This window comes from Zalophus californianus, chromosome 6, assembly GCF_009762305.2.
Source record: "Zalophus californianus isolate mZalCal1 chromosome 6, mZalCal1.pri.v2, whole genome shotgun sequence".
Taxonomy (NCBI): Eukaryota; Metazoa; Chordata; class Mammalia; order Carnivora; family Otariidae; genus Zalophus; species Zalophus californianus.
Window position 1 is genome coordinate 85,253,412 of NC_045600.1, and position 21,445 is coordinate 85,274,856.

General features: G+C 40.5%; 1 protein-coding gene across 5 annotated transcripts in view; it reads right to left on the minus strand.

Annotated features, from left to right (window-relative positions):
* TP53BP1 (tumor protein p53 binding protein 1) overlaps positions 1-21,445 on the minus strand; it is a 95,827-nt gene that overhangs the window by 8,318 nt on the left and 66,064 nt on the right. For 4 of the 5 annotated variants that reach the window (XR_003515876.1, XM_027571737.1, XM_027571740.2 and 1 more), the window contains 8 exons: positions 20,327-20,384; positions 17,737-17,829; positions 14,001-14,484; positions 10,197-10,349; positions 4,578-4,849; positions 3,761-3,910; positions 3,039-3,469; positions 124-315 (listed from right to left, as the gene is read on the minus strand). Coding sequence is in view for 4 of the 5 variants with exons in the window: in XM_027571737.1 (XP_027427538.1) it covers positions 124-315; positions 3,039-3,469; positions 3,761-3,910; positions 4,578-4,849; positions 10,197-10,349; positions 14,001-14,484; positions 17,737-17,829; positions 20,327-20,384 (1,833 nt within the window). In the remaining variant the exon portion in view is untranslated. The remainder of the gene's footprint in view (positions 1-123; positions 316-3,038; positions 3,470-3,760; positions 3,911-4,577; positions 4,850-10,196; positions 10,350-14,000; positions 14,485-17,736; positions 17,830-20,326; positions 20,385-21,445) is intronic. The other variant, XM_027571738.1, reaches the window with a different exon arrangement.

The window sequence follows — 21,445 nt, forward strand, 5'->3', positions numbered from 1 at the left end:
TCAGCATCTCAAACACCACAGGAACAGTAAGATTTAGGGAAGCATGCTTACTGCTCTAGAATTCACTCCTCCCACCACAAAGCAGGGGCCCGGAGGCAGTTTCTCAGGAAGCAAAGGTCTTACCCAAGCTGATATCTGCTGCCTTGGTGAGGGGTGTTACTGCTTCATATGGGCCAAGGCCATACTGCTCCCTTAGTCTGTTTCCTTGCTCCAAGGACAAGATGACGGCCATTCGCTTGTACCACTTCCTTTGGCCTTCTTTTTCAATGCTGTAGTATAGCTCTCCAGACTCCTTCCTATGCCCTTTCACCACTCCTGGGTGGGAACAACATAAGAGCAGGCTGCTATTGTTTTAGGTTGCTCGGCATCCACTCACAATGGCTCTGCACAGGGGGTTTGGGTCAGGGCATTAAGAGGTCCCACAGTGGGCTGAAGTTAGTACTTAAAGAAATTCCAACTGTCAAGCCCAGACACCACTTAGGAATGTATGTAGCTACTACCATGGGATTGGGACATGGAAAGTTTCTCAACAGAAGGAACCCTTTAATTATAAAACAACTTCCTAAAGCCAGCCTTTATGAGTTGTTAGTAGTTCAATTCCTTTTTGAAGTGAAACGACATGTGGTTTCTTAACAATCCGATTATAATTTACTAAACCTTTCCTTCTTGGTTTCTTTGGAGGCTGAGTGATAATTCTTGAGTTAAGCTGTAGGTGAAAGATGACATCACTCTGAGAGAGCATGTGTCTGTGTGGCTAAATCAAAATAGAGATACAGAGCAAAGAAAGGAAAAAATAAATTCTGCCTCTCCTGCCTAATTTTCCCTATTATCTACTTCCTGCTCTGATTCAGAACCTAAAGATAAGGCCTCTAGGTTAGAAGGAACACAGTGTGGAGTATAAAGGGATCAGGGCTGGAATTCAGGAGACCTGAGCCTAGGTCTCATTCTGCCACCACCAAGCAGTGTGATCTTGGGTAAAACCCATTCTCAACCCTATGAAAAAGATCATACTCCTTCCCTCTACCTATCAATAAACAATTTACACACGTGTGCAATATATATATGTGTATACACACACACAACACATATATAAGATAAAAACAAGGCATTATCATGAACACCTTTTATAAGGGTCCATTTGTTTTCCCCCATTAGCCTGTGCCTGAATGAAGGGCTAAAAGAAACCCAGAGCATATGCCACCAAAGAAAGAAATACAGACATGAAAGTAGACCTTGGTTCTCTCTTTATCTACACCACACAACCACTCCCTTTCCCCTTGCTTCTTCATCTCCTGGCTTAAATCTCTATCAGGAAACTAAATCACAAAGACCCCCTTCAAAAGGACAAAGAAACCCAAAGCAAAAATATACTTCACACTGATAAAGAGTTACTAGAACTAGAAGCAGTCTAACACTGACATTAGTAAACAGCCTCAATAAATGAGACACAGACTCCCCACCCCTTGATGCCGTAATTCATCCTGGATATAGACTGTCTCTTTGTCTTAAGAGGACCTCCAAGATAAGCTTTACACCTGAAAAAGAAGAATGAATACATGTGATACAAACTACATAAGCCACAGGTCATAAAAGACCTAAATCCATGTGCTACTAATGGATGCCACACAAAGCTAAGTGTTATCCAGAGCTAGAAGGTAAAGTTTAACAATGAAATAAAGGGGCAAACAACAACTACTCCGGAGCCTACATCACAAGAAAGTCGGAAGACACTTCATCAATGCACTGTTGCCCATTATATCCCAATGTTCCAATCTCCAGAAACAATGTTATATCCAAATTAGCTCACAGAAAAGAGGCAATATATTCAAAGAACTGGCACATGAAACAGTCATAACAAATATAAATCTCTCACCATCACCATTATAGGGAACTGGCTACTTAAAAAAAAAAAAAAAAAAAGGTAGCATTTTTCAACCCAGACAGGCACAAAAACACAGTACTAATAACTTCTTCCTAAGAAAAGTATCTCAATATAGCTGCCACACTCACCCACTAGATTCCCAGCAAGGCAGGTGCTATATGTAAGTCTCAGTGGTGAAAAGGAAAAACACTAACATAGGGCACCTGGGTGGCTCAGTCATTAAGCGTCTGCCTTCAGCTCGGGTCATGATCCTAGGGTCCTGGGATCAAGCCCCGCATCAGGCTCCCCGCTCGGCGGGAAGCCTGCTTCTCCCTCTCCCACTCCCTCTGCTTGTGTTCCCTCTCTCACTGTCTCTCTCTGTCAAATAAATAAATAAAATCTAAAAAAAAAAAAAAAAAAAGGAAAAACACTAACTTTACAGTGGACAAACCTGGCAAACACTTTAACCGAGGGATATAGGTTAACGAGACCAGTGATGTCCTGTGGATGTCACTGGCCTCTCTCCCCCGTATGATGTAACAAGAAGGGCACTTCACCTCCACAGCAGTCTTTTCAAAATCCTTAAATCTGATCTAATCAAACAAAACACGAGACAAACCCAAACTGAGGGACATTCTACAAAATACTTAACCAGTATACCCCTCAAAACTGTCAAGGTCACAAAAAACGAAAAGATTCAGAAACTGTCACAGATCAAAGGATCTCAAAGGACACATGAGGGCTAATGGACTGGATCCTGGAACAGAAAAAGGACATACACAAGTTGGTGAAATCCAAATAAAGTCTGGAATTTAGTTAGTAAGGAGTCAAGGTTGGTTTCTTAGTTGTGACAACTGTATCACGCTAATGGAAGATGCTGACAACAGGGAAAGCTAGGAAGCTGGGTGAGGGGTGGACAGGAGCTCCCTACGCTATCCCAGTATTCTTGCACTTCGCACAGTACTCTGTATATTTAGAATATTATACCAAAGTGAGCTCATTAAAAAAAAAAGCAACCAAGGAAAACAAAAAAGCCAGTTTGAAAGTAACCAGTGTAGTAGGAATGGCATTTTCGGCTTTGGAGACCCCTGCAGAGCAGTTAGGCTGAAGCGAGTGCTCTTGATAATAACTGACTGGAGAGAAGACTGCCCCAGCAGACTCCACTCCCCTTTATTACCTGCACTGAAATACTCATCCTCGGAGAGGGCTGTCACTTCCGTATCCAGAGGGATGGGGTCACACAGCAGAATGTCCTTGCCCAAAACATCACACTCGTACCCATCATCAAAGAGCAATTTATACTTCCCAGCTCCGACATCACGAGTGATTTTCCCAGAGTAAAAATAGCCATTGGACGACCACTTGGCTACAACACGGAGCCCCACAAAGCTATTTCCTGGAGAGGAGGCATCTAAGCCATCAGAAGGGCCAGCAGCAGCCTGGAAAGGAATCTCTGGAGAGTCACTTCGACGCAAAGCACCAGCACCCACGTCTGCTCGCCTGGTGGAGTCCGGCACTCGGGGCACAATACGGGTGAAGGATTTATCGTCTGGTGATATGCTGGGTGAAATGTCCTCTATGCCCAAAGGGCCAGGAACAGCTGTTTCTCTAATGAGAGATAAGAGATAGGAGGCGGCAGTTAGAATTAAGAAAAGTACTTATCTACCAAGTTTCCCACTTTTGTCCATGGGTCTTCCTCAGCCCGTTCTTGGAGGACCCCATCACAGGCATAAGCCTGGTCTCTTGGTAGCCTCTCTGATCCCTGCCCGCTCCCCAGTCAGTGCGGACCCCTCATGTCCCTCCTGACACCCACATACTCTCTACTCCCCTCTCTTCTCTCTACTCCCTTTTTTTTCTGAACAAGTCATAGACTAAGTGTATCTCACACTACCCGGGTACCTGGTTCCAGTGGTCCGAGAAGGCGGGCGGCCCCTTCGCCCGCGCCCACGAGGCGTGACTGGAGCCTTCCCTCCCTGTCTGATGCCAAGGCCTGCATCACCATCCTCCTCACACACTGGCGCCCCTGTCTGACTGACCCCTTTTCTAGGACTAGAGAATGAAGACAGGTTAGTCTGACAGCACCTGCTATTGGGTCCTTCCTTCACAAAGTCTCCCCAGCCCTTACACTACATGCCAGGCCAACATGCGCTAGCCCTCCAGGGCAGCAGGAAGCTGGTCTGCACACCCACCACCAAAACTATCAGCCAGGGAGTGGGAGTGTAGGGTAACAAGAAAAGGACATCCCCCTCTGTGCAAGTCTAGTCCCTCCTGACAAAGCCTCCTACTGCTGCCCGCAAGAACAGCACACCCATTTCTGCCCTGCCTTCTCTTCTACTTCAGGCTCTAGACACCTGCAACAGATAATAAAAACCTAGGGCTGTGTCAAGTTGGGGTCACTGGCCTAAACTGTTTGTACTCCCAACCAAAACACTTGTAGGCTACATAAAATGGGGACAGCAGCAGCCCAGGCCAGCATTCCCAAAGTCCCCTCACCTGTTTTCCTACATTTTCTTGGAAGTCTAGCTCCCACAGAGCTCCACCCCACCGCCCATGCAAAACCAAATAGGAGAGGAACAAAAGGGGAGGAAGAGAATTTGAGTTATCCTAGTTGGAGGACGGGGGGATTTCCCATGGCTCCCTTTTTCCTGTGATATTAAAATGTCAGCAACCCTGCCCCTACTGTAGCTCTCTCTCTCTCTGGAGACCCTGTCTGCACCTCAGTTTTCCTGGGCCTCCTCGGGAGCTGGGCAAGGCAAAATCTGCGGGTTCTGTCCCGCTGGTTTTCCCTTTGAGTGGTCCGGCTCCTCTCCCTGAGCTGCCACTGCTGTGCATGGCTGAGAGGCTTGTCCCACTTGACGTGCGGTGTAAGCTGGATGCCTTGGAGGAGAAGGAGCTGATATCCCCCAGGTCCCCTGAAGAGCCCCCAGTCTGTGAAGGGGAAACTTCGGTTTCACATTCCTGACACTCTACAATTGGCTCTTCAGTCTCCTGCAAGAAAGAAATGGATACAAAAGCTTAAAAGAAGCCACAATGACATCATGCTAACGTGGAGGTTGAAAAATCCTAGATGGAAATTTCAATTCAGAAAGGCAGGAATCAGGAGACTTTCTGGAATAATGGAAATGTTCTGTATCTCGTTCTGAGTAGTGGTTACACACAACTGTCAAAAGCCACTGAACTGAACATTTGAGACCTGAGCATTCTACAGGGAATATATTATAGCTCAATAAAAAATAAATAAAGGTGATGCTGGATTGGAAAGAAAAAGACCTCTATTATAAGCTAGTAAGTTAAATTATCTTTTTATTCGACAAGTTCACAACCTCTGGCTACTGAGAAAACAGTAAGGATTCTAATCCAGACAACAGAGGCAATTTTCCGTCTGGGAGAAGAGAAGTAAGGAAGAAGGAAGGTTAGATGAGGAAAACGAGTGGTTAGGAGCCCTTCTGGGTATTTGATCAGCAGTGGATAAAATTACATGTTTTTTGAAATTAGTTATATTACTTTTCCATAAATGATAAAGGAAATAGAAAATTATAGGCAAAAATAGGTTAAAAATGGTGTTACTGTTTAGAAAAATGAAAACCAAAAAGGTAGTAAAACATACAAGGTTGCAGTATCACAGAAGACAAGAATGTCAAACTGACTTTATCTCACTTGCTGACTTTGACGGACTGGTAACTGGAGCTCAGTTTTAAGCAGCTCTTGGAGGCTAATTCCCAAGCTTAGGTGAAAATGTTCTCAGACCAATCAGTAACGTCCCCTCTGGGCACAGGACTGAGAATTACAGCCCAGGTGCTATACATTTGCCTTCCTGGTCTAGACTGTTCATGCATTATTGTGCAGATCGTCAGAGAAGAAATGGAGACCTGTAAGACAGACTCTACCCCCTCTCTGGGCATACAGTATGCAATGCATACACATTTAAATAATGCTATAAGATAATTAAATTATTTTTGACCACTCCCTTCTTGAAAATCTCTCCCTTGGAATCTACAAAGTCACTTTTACTTTCACTGCACCTCTTTGGCTACTTCTGTACGTGCTTGTTTTGGGGGTTCCTCTTTTTTGGTCTGATCCTTTAGAAATAGTATTTCACAGGACTGTTCTCATTCCCTTTTCTTACTCTACCGTGCTTTCCCTGGCCAGTCTTGCCAGACTCATCCCTGCCTGTCTACCAACAACACAACGATGACTCAGCTCCAAACTCATAGATACAAATACCTAATAAACTCTTCCCTTTGGACGTACTAAGGACACCTGAAATTTAACCCATCCAAAGCACAATGTCGTCCTCTCTCCATTTCCTTGCCTTCGATGAATGAATCCTGGATATGCCCGGTACATCTCACATCCCCTACGGCTCTCTGCAGAGGCTGGTTTTTCTCAACCAAACCCCAATTCAAGAGTTTGGAGATAAGAGGCAACCTTGTTCCCCATTGCCATTAACAGACTATTTCTATCTCCCCACCTCTTGCTCCTACTAAGCTACTATTTGCCATTCTGTTAAACTTTCCTCTCCCTCTTACCAACATCCTCCCACCCACTCACTCTCATGGATGAACAGCATAATTCCTGGTTCACAGCCTCCCTTCCCGGGCCATCCCTACTTCTGTCACTATTCTCTGTGGCTTATATCCATCATATGACCCTTCTATAGCAACTCCCAAGTTCCTGATCTAATTACCACCATCAACCTTTTCCTCTACCTCAGCCATCTGTCCTCAGGGTCTTTACCAGAAACTGCACCGCCTCTAAAAAGTGTCAGTGATAAACGTGACTTTCTCAAATAGCTGTGTCCTATCACCAACTTGTCAGCTCTGGCTGGATTCAAGTCTCATTATCTGCCAACGTCATCTGACTAAAGCAGGTGTTACGAGCCCGGAACCGAAGTCAATCTCTTCACTTGGATATGGCAAATGAGGAGAGGCATGGTCAGCCTAAAAGGCTGGGATGCCAGGCTATATCTCTGTTGGAGATTAAGCCCCAGGAACAGTAACCAGCTATACCTGCCTTTGCAACTGTCCTGCAGTCAAAGCCATTGCTCTCATAATGGCTTAGACCCAGGCACCAAGCTGGTCTGTTAAGAACTTTTTAATGTATTTGCTTACTTGTTTTCCTGTGTGTCTCTTCTACCAAACTACAGATGCCCTGTTAAGACAGAGGGTGAAACACCATCTTTTTTCCTGGGTATATCCCGCAAATTGAGCACAGTGCATGCCACAAGAGACCCTTGGTAAATATTTACTGAATGATCTTCTCTATCAAACCAGTGTCCTATTTACATTTTTTGTCACAGTGTGTGGTACCACCATCTATCTAGCTGCATAGTGCAGAAAACCCAGGCACCAAGTTAGATTCCTCCCTCTCCCTCAACCCCCACATTCAGGAATTCACCATAGTGTATCAAAATTTCACCCTCTATGTATTTCTTGTATCTTTATCTCTCCTCTCAGCCCCTACTGCTACTGTCCTAACCTGGCACTCATTACCTCTCATCTGAACTATGCCTCAACCCATTCCAATCCACGGTTAAACTGCTGCTAATCTGACCTTTCCCACGTACAAATCTGAGCACACCACTCTCTTCTCCAAAATTTGTTCAAGGCTCCCCATCACACCAAAGATAAAAATCTAAACTCTTCTCTGTGGTATACAAAAGCCCTTACACTATGGGCCTTTACCAACCCTGATGGCATCCTCTACCATTCCCTACCCTACTGTTGGTGTTATATGGAGCTTCTAAATATTCATTAAGCATACCATGCTATCTACATATTTACATAACTTTTCATTCTGTCTGTAATGTCCTTCTCCCCCACCCCTCAACGTCATCTGCCACACTTTTGAGTGCTACAACCTCTGAGTAGTATTTTAGCTACCTTCGAGTAAGCTGGTAGGTTCTGTCCCCTCTTTCTAACACATCTTTCCACCCTATCTATAGCAGCAACCAAGAAGTTTTGGATTTGCTGCCATGTCAAGTATAAGCTCCTAGAGAACAGGAGTCTTTTTTTTTTTTTAATCTTCATAGTCCCAGGGCCTGCCACAGTACTAGGAAACACAGTAAAAAAGAAGTTGCTGGTAAATAAACAAATAAAATTTCTCAAAGATAATAAGCAAAGGATACAAGATATGAGGGAAGTTAAGTTCCCAGAATCCTCTGACCTCAACCTTCACACTCCTTCATGCATCTTTTTTGCTGCCTACCAACTAGACTGTTCATGCCTGTGTGCTCTTTACTCTGTGCCTTAACTCACCAAGCTTTCTATGTGGAATGCCTTTCCCCCTTATCTCTCTACATCTAAAATCTTCTGTGTCCAACTCAAATGCTTTCTAGACCTCATTTAGAAAGCCTTTATCTTGCATACATCATTTTCACTCTTGAAAATGAGCATAATGTAGTGGTTAAGAATGCAGGCTCTGGGGGCGCCTGCATGGATGGCTCAGTCGTTAAGCGTCTGCCTTCAGCTCAGGTCATGATCCCAGGGTCCTGGGATCAAGCCCCACGTCGGGCTCCCTGCTCAGCGGGGAGGCTGCTTCTCCCTCTCCCACTCCCCCTGCTTGTGTTCCCTCTCTTGCTCGCTCTCTTTCAAATAAATAAATAAAATCTTAAAAAAAAAAGAATGCAGGCTCTGGATCTAGACTGCGTGGGATGAGTTCTAGTCCCTCTGTTTATTAGCTATGTAACCTAAAATAAATTATTTTAACTTACTATGCCTCTGTTTCTTCATCTAGAAAATGGGATAATAGCATCTACCTCATAGCTTAGTTGTGAGGATTAAATAAGTTAAATCACTTAAAGTCCTTACAATAGTGCCTGGCATATAGTGAGTACTCCAAAAATGCTAGTTGCTATTATTACTCTATTTAATTATGGCAGCATTTCCCAAACTATGTTCCATAGGGATATAATAAGTACTATTTTAAAAAATGTTCAATTGTCAAATAAGTTCGGTAACTTCTGTATTAAACAATAAAATAGACATCTTTAATAAAGGACTTCTTAGAGCCTTTAATGTAATATGCACTGTGAATCTTCATGGGGGACAGGAGTTTTTACAGCCATTTGGTATTTCTCAAACTTTGACCATGGAACATTTGTCCCCCCTCAGAGTATCTAAAAGACCTGCTGCTTCCAGAAATATACTTCAGAAAACACCACACTGGGTGCCTGAGTGGCTCAGGCAGTTAAGGGTCTGCCTTCAGCTTGGGTCATAATCCTGGGGGTCCTGGGATCAAGCCCCACATCAGGCTCCCTGTTCAGCGGGGAGCCTGCTTCTCCCTCTCCCTCTGCCTGCCACTCCCCCTGCTTGTGCTAATAAATAAAATCTTAAAAAAAAATAGCACATCAAGTAGTATGTTAGAGTATAACATTTTAGATTACAACATTTACAAAAACTGTTCATGAAAGCAAACTGCTTTTCTAAAGCTGCTCTAAGTTCCCAATCTTTCCAAAATAGTGGTAACATTGAAAAAAATTCCACAAACATAAAATTGAAGATGAATTAACATCTGGGATTTTGATATCCAATAAATAAAGAATACAAGACAATTTCTCAAACTAATGTCAAATGCTTTCTGACACGAGGGCCACAACGGCCCATTAATGAACAGCAGCAATAGTATGTTCCATTTAATAAACTATATACCAGAGTTTAATTCTCCCTGAGCTCAACTTCCTATATGGCTCAGCTGGCAGATTTTTTAAAAAGTGCCTGAGTAAAGGAAAGAAAGTAAGTAGCTATGCCTCTTATCAATTAATAAAATGGTTCCCAGAAATTAACATATGTACCGAGAATGGTGCCACATCTTTAATTATACAAAATCTGTTTAATTTCAGCCAGTATGAGATCTAAGCAAAGTCAGCATATAACATTATCCAATATAACAATGAATAAATGCCAATATTTTGCCAACATTGGGAATGAGTCCATAATGAATCCTACTAAAAAATAAAGGTGCATCTCCTACCTATAACCACACATGGATGGAGACCAAGAAAGGACACAATGAATAAACATAAACACGAGTGAGAAAACAGTGAGAAACAATGAGAAAACACATGGAGTAAAGCAGGGAGTTCTAAACCTCATGAAGAGTTTGCAAGGATTAAAAATAAATGGCCAAAGGTCAAACAGTAAACCCATGGTTGGGAAAAACAGAGAATTCAAGACTCTCCTCTTATCCATGTTCTTTCGCACTCTTTCTAACAAGATAAAGGGAAACAAAGAGGCTAGTTAGTTGCACAAGAAAGGCGAGTAGGGGTGGAAGTGGAGCGCCGGGGAAATTTTTCTACTGAAAGAAATTTGCCAAATAGACCCAAAGTATGTATTACCTCAGTTACTTTTCTTTCTACTTCTGTTCCATCCACGTAATACACATCTGTGATGACACGGGTGACAAGTGTGCGAACCTCACGGATTGTTCTCATGTGGCGATGCAAGACATGGCCATGTGGGGGCTGAGGCATATCAAACTCTTCCTCTCCCTGTGACAGAAAATACAGAACACAAGCATGGGTGTCACTGCAAAATGGCAGAATCATAAATCAACTTCTTCATGATGAGCATTGTTCAGAGGTTCCATGAATCTAGTGTGATGGAATTTTCCAGTTGTTTTGTTTTCTACTCACCTATAGATAAGAACAGGGATGAACCAGCTACATAGCCAGAGGCTAGGAAGAGTTTGTATTAGTTTATCACTTAAAATGACCTATTTCTGTTTAAATCAAAATCATAACATCTAGCACTTATACCTAGGATAGTTAAGTGAAACTCTGACCCCCCTAAAAGCACATTTTAGGTTATAATCCTTCTGATTTTGATGCTGACTTGTCAGTCAGTATAAAAACTTATACTTGCAACATTTCTTTAAATAAAAGGAAGGCATTCTTTAGAACTTCATATAAAAACAAAGTAATCTATTAATCTCAGTGTAGTCTGTCTTTCCCGCATTAATAACCTATAGTTTATTTATGCCTAGAATAAGATACACAGATTTCTCTCAGAATTAAATATGAAATATTTAATCTATTTCAAATAGATTACAACTTAAGAGCCAAGCTAGTGTCCAAGAACAGAAAACACTAGTAAATTGGGATTTTTGTATTTACTTGTACCATAAAGAATAATCAGTTAAATAGCTTAAATAAACCCTATATTTTTATGCCAACTGTTATATACATGTTTTCTCATAACACACATACCACATTTAACAGCATACATGCCCTCCCCCCACCCCACTGGCTCTATAATTCTGAGGAGAAAATGCACTTTTTTCTCCCACTTTACTTCCCCATAGTAGACTGATTCTTCTTTCAGCAGTCAGTGTCAAGGTATCCAAGTCTTTCCAAAGAACTATATATACCACTGCAATGATGATGATCCTGAGTTTTTACTGACCAACGTGGTAGTAATTTACCTAAAACTTTTGGTAATTTTTCTGAATAATTCCCACTCCAACTCCATCTTAGGGATGAAAGTACCTACTAAAATGGATATCTAAATTATGTAGATATAAATAAAATAAAAAGCATGGAAACGTAAATCAACCAATTTCTTAAAATATTTGTGTATGTACAACTCTGGTTACTGAGTGGTCAGAGTACTGGTCTGTCACACCTCCATCATCAGGGTGCCCTTGTATCTGAGCCACAACTGCCTGGACCTCCTGCCTGCACACACAGAGAGCCAGGCCCTGGATCACAGGGATCCTAAAGGTTTCAGGGATACATCAACACTCCTTGTAGTCAGAATTCTCAAGACCTCCTGCACTCTTCCACTACAACAGCCAGACAGATGATCACTTCAACAGAGACACTTAAATAAACATGTCTGACAGAGTAAGAAAAGGAAAGGAGGCAGATAAAAAGAAAGCTATGCTTACTCTCTTCAGTCTTCTGAAAAGAGGTCTCTGTAAAGATAAATAACTTGAGGATCTTATCTTTATTGAAGGAAGATAACAAAATGAAAACAAAACCAAACTTTCCCTTCATTAAAAGCCTGGCTCCGGGCGCACCCGAAACAGAAGTAAAATTTTAAGGGATGTCAAAGGTAGGCTGCCTATGCCTTTCTCCAGCACCGGCCTGAGTCCTACCCAGAATGCAGTGGATACGAAAACAATGGCACTTGGAAAATCTCCACAGAGCCTTCCTCATTTTCCAACATTCTTCAAAAGAGAGCACAGCAATGCCATTTTCTGTTACTGTACTCACCCCATCTATAATTTTTTATTATAGTATACAGAAAATTTACCACTGTAACCATTTGTAAGCATACAGTTTGTGACATTTAGTACATTCACATTGTTGTGCAAACATCACCATATCCACCTCCAGAACTTCTCATCTTTCCCAAATGAAACTACCTATTCACCACCTAGATTTTTCTAGCACCTTTCTTAGCAGGAGCAATTAGCTCTTAAATATGTTATTTCACTCTGTATGACACAAGAGCAGTACAGTATCAGCAGTGGTACTGTTAACAGCAGTATTTAAAATCATAATAATCAATAGGTAGCAGTGGTAACCAACATATATTGAGCATTCACTATGTGCCAAGCATAGAGCTAAGGGCTTTACATGCTTTATCTCATTTAATCCTCATAATATCCCAGATGGAAGTGGTCTAACTCCAAAGCCTAGGCCTAACCACTCTGGCTCACTGGCTCCTGCTATCATCATAATGAAATAGAAGTAGAGATTATTTCCCTATTTTACAGAGAAAGAAAGGAAGATATAACATAGTGGCTCCAACAAGATTGCTATCTTTAGGATCAAGTTTAATTCTTTTTATAAAGGCAGAGAAACCAAATTATTATGTGGCAGAATATAAACACTTTAAGGGTAAAAATAGGTGCAAAATAGGATCTACTATAACCCCTATATTCAAAAAGCTATGCTATTTTTAATCTGTACAAACTGATAAAGTCTTAGGTCTCATAGACTGTGTTACCTTAAAAGGCTAATATTATCAACATAATTTCTGGAGTTCCTGGAGAAGCATGGATAAACAGAACAAGACTACACAGGCCATGATTAATAAATAGAAAAGCAACATAGCATAATGAAAAGAATACCGATTCTGAAGTCAGATATGCTGAGTTCAAATTCCAGTTCTGCCACCTACTGATGGCAAAATCTTGGGCAAGTTACTTAACCTCTCTTCAGCTCGGTTTCTTTACCTGTGAAATGGGAATAATAATACCAACCTCATGGGTTGTCTTGAGCACAATGCTGATACACTTTACGTGTTCAATAAAGAGGAATTATATTATTTAATTTTTATAAAACAAACAATTTGGACAATTAGAACAAGAGGCACATCACTAATGAAGCTTTCCTAGGCAGATTCCAAGTGAAGGTAGTCCACCAGAGCAACTGAAAAGGCAATTTAACCACTATTAGTAACTTCCAAATTTTCCCAGCCAAGGAACCCAACTGCCACCTGATGAAATTTTATGAACTTCCTCTTATTTGTTAACATGGATACTTCTACCACCACTTCTTACCCATTCAATTTTAACCACTACACACTTCCCTACTCTATTCCCAAGAACCTGTTGCTCCTCCAGCCTTACTTCCACCAGCCCCAATGCTTTTCCTCCCGTTACGTCGAGCTGTACCCTTTCTGCAGTCCTAGTCACCTGAGGACTTCCCCCTTCCTCTCTCTATTCTTCTTACTGTTCTGTTTCTATTACTGTGGTACACGATCCTTCATGCTTCTCCATCCCTTCTCCTCTGCTTCATACTCTCTCAAGTTCCTGGGAACCTTGGTGAAATAAACTTGAGAGGGAAGCAATTAGCTCTGACGCTTATAAGGGAGGATGAAAAATGGCGGCAGAAAAGATTAAAGGCAGGAGATTATAGGGCCCAGACTGCACTCCTGGCTTTCTTGTCCAGCAAAGACCTAGTTGACAAACTCCAACACTATTTCATTTTCCCTAAAAGACTATTGGCTACAGCTACCCATAATTTTCACTACCCTATCTCTATCCTGGAAAAATTGTTTTTTGTTTTTAATGACTGGTCTGTACAAAACTCTTAAGAATTATCATTAGGTACAAGTACCACAATTTAAATTCTCCAGGAATCCATAAAGTCAAGAACAGGGCCCCTGAGATACCCTATACGTTCTCTCACCTGGCTGTGAAGCGACTCTGTATCATCCCCAGGAGCACTGACTGGTTTTTCACCACTCCCCCTCTCAGTCTGAACTGTGGCATCTTGTTTTCCAGAATTCTGGTCCACCGTACTGGTCCCCTGTTCACACACATTCTTTACAGTCTGGGTTGCTGCTGAAACAGTTTCTGGGACCCACAGGGAACGCTCTATGGTCTGGATTCCTATGTTATTTTGGCTGGGCCTTTCAACCAAGGCATTACTAGGTTTTTCCTGATTGGTATTCCTGCCTTCTTTCTGGCCTTCTAGCACATCTGTCTCCATTGCTTCCCCTTGAGGACTGGATGGCCCCTGTGTGGCCACCTGCTGGGAGATAGGAGAAGGAGGGTCTTTGATAGGACAACTGGGCTTCATAGGCTGTTGACTCTTCCTGGTCCTTTGTTCACCTTCCAATTTTTCCTTTTCTTCTTCACCTTGAGTACTTGGAAAACTGAGCGAGTTTCCCCTAAAAATCAACCACAGAAAGAAACCATGTCAAGTAAGCAAGTGTGAGTGTCTGTGTACTGGCAAGAGGAACCACAATTTGACAATTTGAGAAATGTGGAGAAGGGAGAAAATAAGGACTAAGCATATCACCTTACAAAGTTCTTCAACATAATTTCACTTTTTTAAAAAGATTTATTTGTTTCCTTTAGAGAGAGCAAGCGTGCGGTGGGGAGGGGCAAAGGGAGAGGGTGAAAGTCTCAAGCGGACTCCGTGCTGAGCCTGACTTTGGACTGGATCTCACCACCCTGAGATCACAACCTAAGCTGAAACCAAGAGTGAGACGCTCAACCAACTGCACCACCCAGGCGCCCCAACATAACTTCACTCTTGAAAACATAATGGTACATAGGACTATCCCACCATAAGAATAAAACAGTTATAAAATTTCTTCCCATCATTAGTTATGAACTCTGAAATCTGACACAGGGAAATAAGGTAAACAAAAAGATGTAAAGCCATTACTGAAGTCACAGTCAATGAAGGCAGTTTAGAGATCTACTGCAAAAAAACTTAATTAGGTCAAGATGTCTTATTTGGTTTTTATTGGTTCTAACATTCTTCAAATGACTCCTAGGCACTTTTCATTACCTCCTACCCCAACCAATAATTTTAGGAAAAGAAACAATCTATACAGGATAGAGTTATAGGTGAGATCTAGCTTTGATAGCTACACTGGTATATCTTACAACTGACAATTCAGAATGACTTGGTTCCTTAAAGACAGTTCCCAAGATAAAGCTTACTTCTTTTCATTAGTGTTCCCATTTGGCTATCAGTGATTTATTCACTAATCCCACAAGCATTTGATTAATGTCTCCTACAAACTAGATACCATGAAGCTCTGAGGTGCCTAGGGGCTTTCTTAGACGTCCTTAACCAGAATAAAAAGGCCCAGATTAACTCCAAGTGAGGTTACATAGAAACTTGACATTCACGTCTTATTCATCTCACTTCAAATACCTAACACAGAGCTTATTATACAGTAAGTGCTTAATAAATGTACTATGGACAAAAGAATTAATGTTCTCTCCACTGAGAGATTAACTGCAAAAATCTACTCTCAGATTAAGTAAACTATTTGTATAAGCAGCAAATTCATGTAGAAAATGCCTATAAACTTTTAACTTTTTGGTAAATTACATATTCAGTGAGTCAGAACACTACAAACAAAACAAGAAACTAATGCATTTTAGGCTACATTTAAATGTACAGTAGCCAGAATAAAGATAAAAGGAATCCATTCTGAACTGACCATGGTACGACCATATCTGGATCTGTTTCAGTTTGGAGTATCACAGTTTGTAAGGCATAAACTGAGATACACCCAGAAGAGAACAGCCAGGATGATCAAGGATCTAGAAACCGTATCATATGTTGCTGAACGTATTTGGCCAGAGAAGGACGGAACTAGTCACTGAGAAAGAGAAAGCTGTCTCTGATCTGGAAGGAGCTCCCACCCCTTAAGAGCTGAGCTGACAAATGTAGGGAGAAAAAAGGAAACATGAAGAGCTCTTTCAGAAATGCCCTGCTCTGGATCTTGAAACAGAAAGAGAAAAGGAGAAGTTTCTGAGATGTCTATCTTGTTGAACTCAGCTTACCAAACCAGGAGATTAAAGAAAGATTTAGAACAGAGGCCTAGCCAAAGAGAGCCCAGTAAAAATTTGGTGGTCATGGGGCGCCTGGGTGGCTCAGTCGTTAAGCGTCTGCCTTCGGCTCAGGTCATGATCCCGGGGTCCTGGGATCGAGCCCCACATCGGGATCCCTGCTCCGCGGGAGACCTGCTTCTCCCTCTCCCGCTCCCCCTGCTTGTGTTCCCTCTCTCACTGTGTCTCTCTCTGTCAGATAAATAAAATCTTTAAAAAAAAAAAAAAAATTTGGTGGTCATAGCTTGAGTCCCGTCAGGAACCTCAAATGAATAAGGATATATAACACAATAAAGAAAAGGTAAGAATAATACCACCAGGAGGCAGATGAGTAAAACCTACCTCTGATGAGGTTGTAAGTGACCATATATATAAATTACTTAGCACAAGGGCTAGGTACACAGCAGATGTTCAACCAATACTAGTTGCATAAAACAAAGCAACTATGAAGACTCAATTCATCTTTTCTATGACCTGAATACTCATGTTTGAATCTTTCAGGCAGCTAACATATCAATAGCTAACAACAATGAAAAGTCAAAAGCTAGAAGGAACAGGACTTGATTAGCTATTTGAAGAATTCAATTACCACTGTTTGCCACCCTTAAAGAAGCCTTCCACATTTTACAGGAGCTGTTTATTTAGGGTAGAACTTCTGAATAGAGGGATGCCTGGGTGGCTCAGTCAGTTAAGCATCTGCCTTTGGCTCAGGTCATGATCTCCGGGGAAGAAGCCTGCTTCTCCCTCTGCCTGCTGCTCTCCCTTGTGAGAATGTGACCTGGGCTATTTGATTCTCAAGAACACCAACAAGCTCACATCTAATAATCAGAATGTTAATAAAAGCACTGACATGTTTCCTCTCAATATTTATGTCAATAAAAAAACATTAAAATTATGCTGCAAATAACTTTAGGAATATACCCGCTAACAAAACATTATCAAAGTCTCTAATTACAAAATCCCTGAACACCACCTAATAATGAAAATACAAGCTTATTTCCATTTCCATTACTTATTTCCCTATACTAAATATAAGAATTTTATGTCCCAAACAAGATAGAGAAAAAAAAACTTTGTAACTCAAAAATTTTTTTGTTTCAGAGCTGTTCTAAGAGATTATGGAGTAAAGAAATCATGGGCAAATCTTAATTCCATCAAGTATGACAAACTTTAATTTAGGGTGAACATCTGTTTTGCCCTATGGGAAACTAAGGAAAAATTAAGTCTTGTTAAAAGCAAACATTTCCAAAACTAAGAAAAAAGGTATAATCTTAAAAATATAGAATGACAGATTTCTTTAGAATTATATATTTTCTTAAATTTATGAAGACTGAATCATTTTAAATTGATAGAACAAGCAAATCAAGACAAAAATCTGTACCTATAAAATATTAAATAAAATTTCTCATAACATCTCATTTATAAATCCATCTAGAATATGTCACAGTCCCTCAGATAAAAATATAAGCTCAAGTTCACAAAATGGTAGCAACGTACATTCTAGATTTTGGTACCAACCATTCTGCAAATCAATACAACTCAAAAGAGGCTATGAAAATAATGCTCACCTGATGGGCACAGAGGGAAGATCCTGACTTCGAACCTCATCATCTTGTTGGGCTTCACAAACACAGCTAAACACAGACACGGTCTTCGGAGGACTGAGATAATAAATTAAAGCAATATATTGTGTTAGTTTTGAAAGAAAAAGTACCTCTGGAAATAATCCTTTTTAGGCACAAAGGGAATAAAATCTTTGCTCTGCATCCCAAACCACCTTATACCAAAATATCCTTCATACTTGTTTCAACTCAGCACAATTAAAAACTCTCAAGGAAGATTCACAGAAAATAAGATGGACAGAGGACTATATCAAATACCATAAAGATGCAATCAGCCAATTCCAAACTTCAGTACTCTATAGTACAAACAACTCAGTTTCTTCAACAAATAAATTGCTAGGAACAAAAGGGGGGATGGGGGTAAGGAGATCCCTATAGATTAAAAGAAATTTTAACTTAAGAGACATAATCAGATTTGATGAGATAAACCACATCAAATTTTAACTTAAGAGACATAATGTGTGGACCTTGTTTGGATCTTGATTCAACCAAAGTGAAAAAAAAAACCTTTTATGAGGCAATCAGAGAAATCTGAACACTGAATTATTTTTTTTCAACATTGAATATTTGATGACATTAAGGAATCTCTCCCAATTTTAAAAGTATGATCATAGCACTGTGGTCAAGTTCAAAATAAAAATCCTTATCCTTTAGAAATAACATTGAGATACTTATGGATAAAATGAGATAATGCTGGAATTAGCTTCAAAATAATCCAGTGGGGGAGAGTGTGCTGGAAGTATTTATAAATGAATCAAGACTGACAATGAGTTCGTAATTTCTGACACTGGGTGATGAATATATAGTGGTGCATTAAACTATTCTTTCTACTTTTGTATATACTTGAAACCTTCAATAATGAAATGTTTGAGAGAAAAAGAAAATAATGGCAAGTAATCTGAACAGAGCCCAGTTACAGATGACACTTTAAAACAGTGGCACTGGGGCACCTGGGTGGCTCAGTCATTAAGCATCTGCCTTCGGCTCAGGTCATGATCCCAGAGTCCTGGGATCGAGCCCCACATTGGGCTCCTTGCTCAGCCAGGAGCCTGCTTCTCCCTCCCCACTTCCCCGCTTGTGTTCCCTCTCTAGCTGTCGATCTCTCTCTGTCAAATAAATAAATAAAATCTTTAAAAAAAAAAAACTTTAAAACAGTGGTATTGCTTCACATGAATGCAAAAGAAGCAATGGTCATTGAAAATATTCAAGAACAGCTTACTTTAAATTTCTTATGGTGAACCCAACTGTAAAGTGAATAGTCAAAAGATTTTTAAAATCTCGACTCTCATATACACAATTTACTTAAGAGCAATACCAATGAATTTCATCTCATTCCCTGACCCCCCAAACCAACCCTCCACCCTCGAGTTTTACCCTCATTTTTCATCCCTGCATTTGGCACAAAAGGTTCAACAGCACATTATTTCCCCTTAATGTGCACATGTACAGACTAATAACAAGTTATGTCTGGTATACAATGATGTTAAATCCAAAGAGATCAAGTATATACTCCATTTTCTTCATCTTATAAGAAGACACAACATTAAACAGTCTTTAACAGAGAGTAAGGACCCTAAACTGCTTATCTCTCAGATTAAATATGCAAGAGCCCAGAGAATAACTCATCTCTCTAAAACAGAACTGAGTACAGATCAAAGGATTTACACATTGGTCAGAAACTTCCAACTGAGGGTCAAATTTAGTCCACAGACATGTTTTATTTGACCCAAAAAGAAACTTTACTTTTAAAAATCCAGGTTTCTCTTTAAAAATGTAAAGGTCTGGCAACAGTAATTTGCATTCTTGCGTGGTAATAACCAGCTGGAGTTGAACAGGAGCACATGTTCAAATGGGACGCACGTTCAGCCGGCCAACATCCTTAATACTCTGTGCTCTGGCACTTGGCCTGCTTTACTTATTTACTGTACTTGCCAAGCCCGATTTAAGAATCCTCACCTATATTTCACTAGTGGCTGCTGCTAGTATGTTCATGCTGGATGACTCATGCCATAAGCCAATGAAACAATTCTACTCTCACAGCCACCAGATGGCAAAGCTTACCACAAGAACCTCAGGATGGGGTCAAACTCATCCTCAAAGCATTACAGCATTCATGACAAAGCAAAAATAACAGTTCAACACAGTAGTTAACTTGGCAGGCAGAAGAGAAAATGGCCTGAGGTTGCGGTGGAGTCAGGAATCTTTGAAGGAACAAGGTCTAAGGCTATCTCTTGTTAAACCCTTTATTACCTTACCAAGGCAATAATCTGTCTCACCAACAGAAAAAGAAAAAAGGGCACTCCCACATGAACAAAAGGGAAAAAGAGAAACACCTTTAAATATCTTAGTTCTAAGTACAGTAAAAGCTTTATTAGACTGAAAGTATTAGTAAGACAGCCTACATTAGATTCAACACATGGCTAAATCCTTTATGCTGGAGTTTAAGTTTTCTCCTCTCTTGATAAATCATCTTCTCCTTATTATGAGAGTGGCTTTGTATATTAAACTCCTCTAAATAGCAACCAGCTCTGGTTACCTGGCAACAGCCTCAGCAACAGCAGTAGATCCATTTTTTCTTTCGCCAGTTGCAGGCTCTGAATAAAAACAAAAGCAAGGACAGAAAGGAAAGAGAAATAGAATTCAGTTAGTACCACACATAAAAACTTGCTCTACTAATAACTGCAACAAGTAACAAAAAGAGGTAAGAATAGGTGAACACAAAGATTTCTTATCATTTAATGGTACAAGTTTTTCTCACTTGCACCAAATCAATTTTCTTTCAAACTTCCTACAGAAGACAGTGTCTAGAAATACAATATAATGAATTACTAAACAGTAACATGTAAAAATGAAAATTAAACTCCTGAATCAATTCCTCTTATCATACAAGATGTATAAAGTTTACATAAGAATATACAAAACACAAAGAACTTTAATAAAAAATTATGCAAAAAAGTCTGAAATTGAGGCACAAAATTTTATTTTTTTGATGCACAAATTTTAAATAGTGTGCAGTTTTTTAAGAGAACCCACACACAGTACTCAAGTTCTTCCCAAGTGCCTTTGGGACAGATACTCAAAAAACAAAACACATTTTCAAGAAAGAATCTCCAGCAAAGAATTAAGGGTGATACTGAAAAGAATCCCTTATTCTCAAAGGAATGTCACTAATGCCAAAGGATTAAAATGTGTTCATGTACAATTTATTCCAGCCTTAGAGAAAGTAAGTATTTTTAAACATTTCTAAAGCATTTATGACCTGACATAATCTAAAGAAGGTAGCAGTTAAACTTTAGGGTTAGAGCCTGGCTCTGAAACAGACACCTAGCTCAGGCCCTGGCTCCAGCATTTAGTTGTCCAACCTGAGAATAAACTCCAACTTCTGAGTCAGTTTCCTCATCTATAAGACAGAGATAAAACAGAACCAACCTCACAGATTTGTTGTGAGGATGAAATGAGTAAAAGTGTGAGTATAGTGCCTGCCCAATACAATGCTCCTGGTATCAAGAAAGGTAGTAATATCATCCAGAAAGTTAGCTCTATTTAAGGTCTTCCCAGTTGTAATTTCAAATCTAAAGATTCAATCTTTAAAAAAAAGCGGGGGGGGGGGGGGAGCAGGGAGGGAAGGCCTGGCTGGCTCAGTTAGTAGAGCACG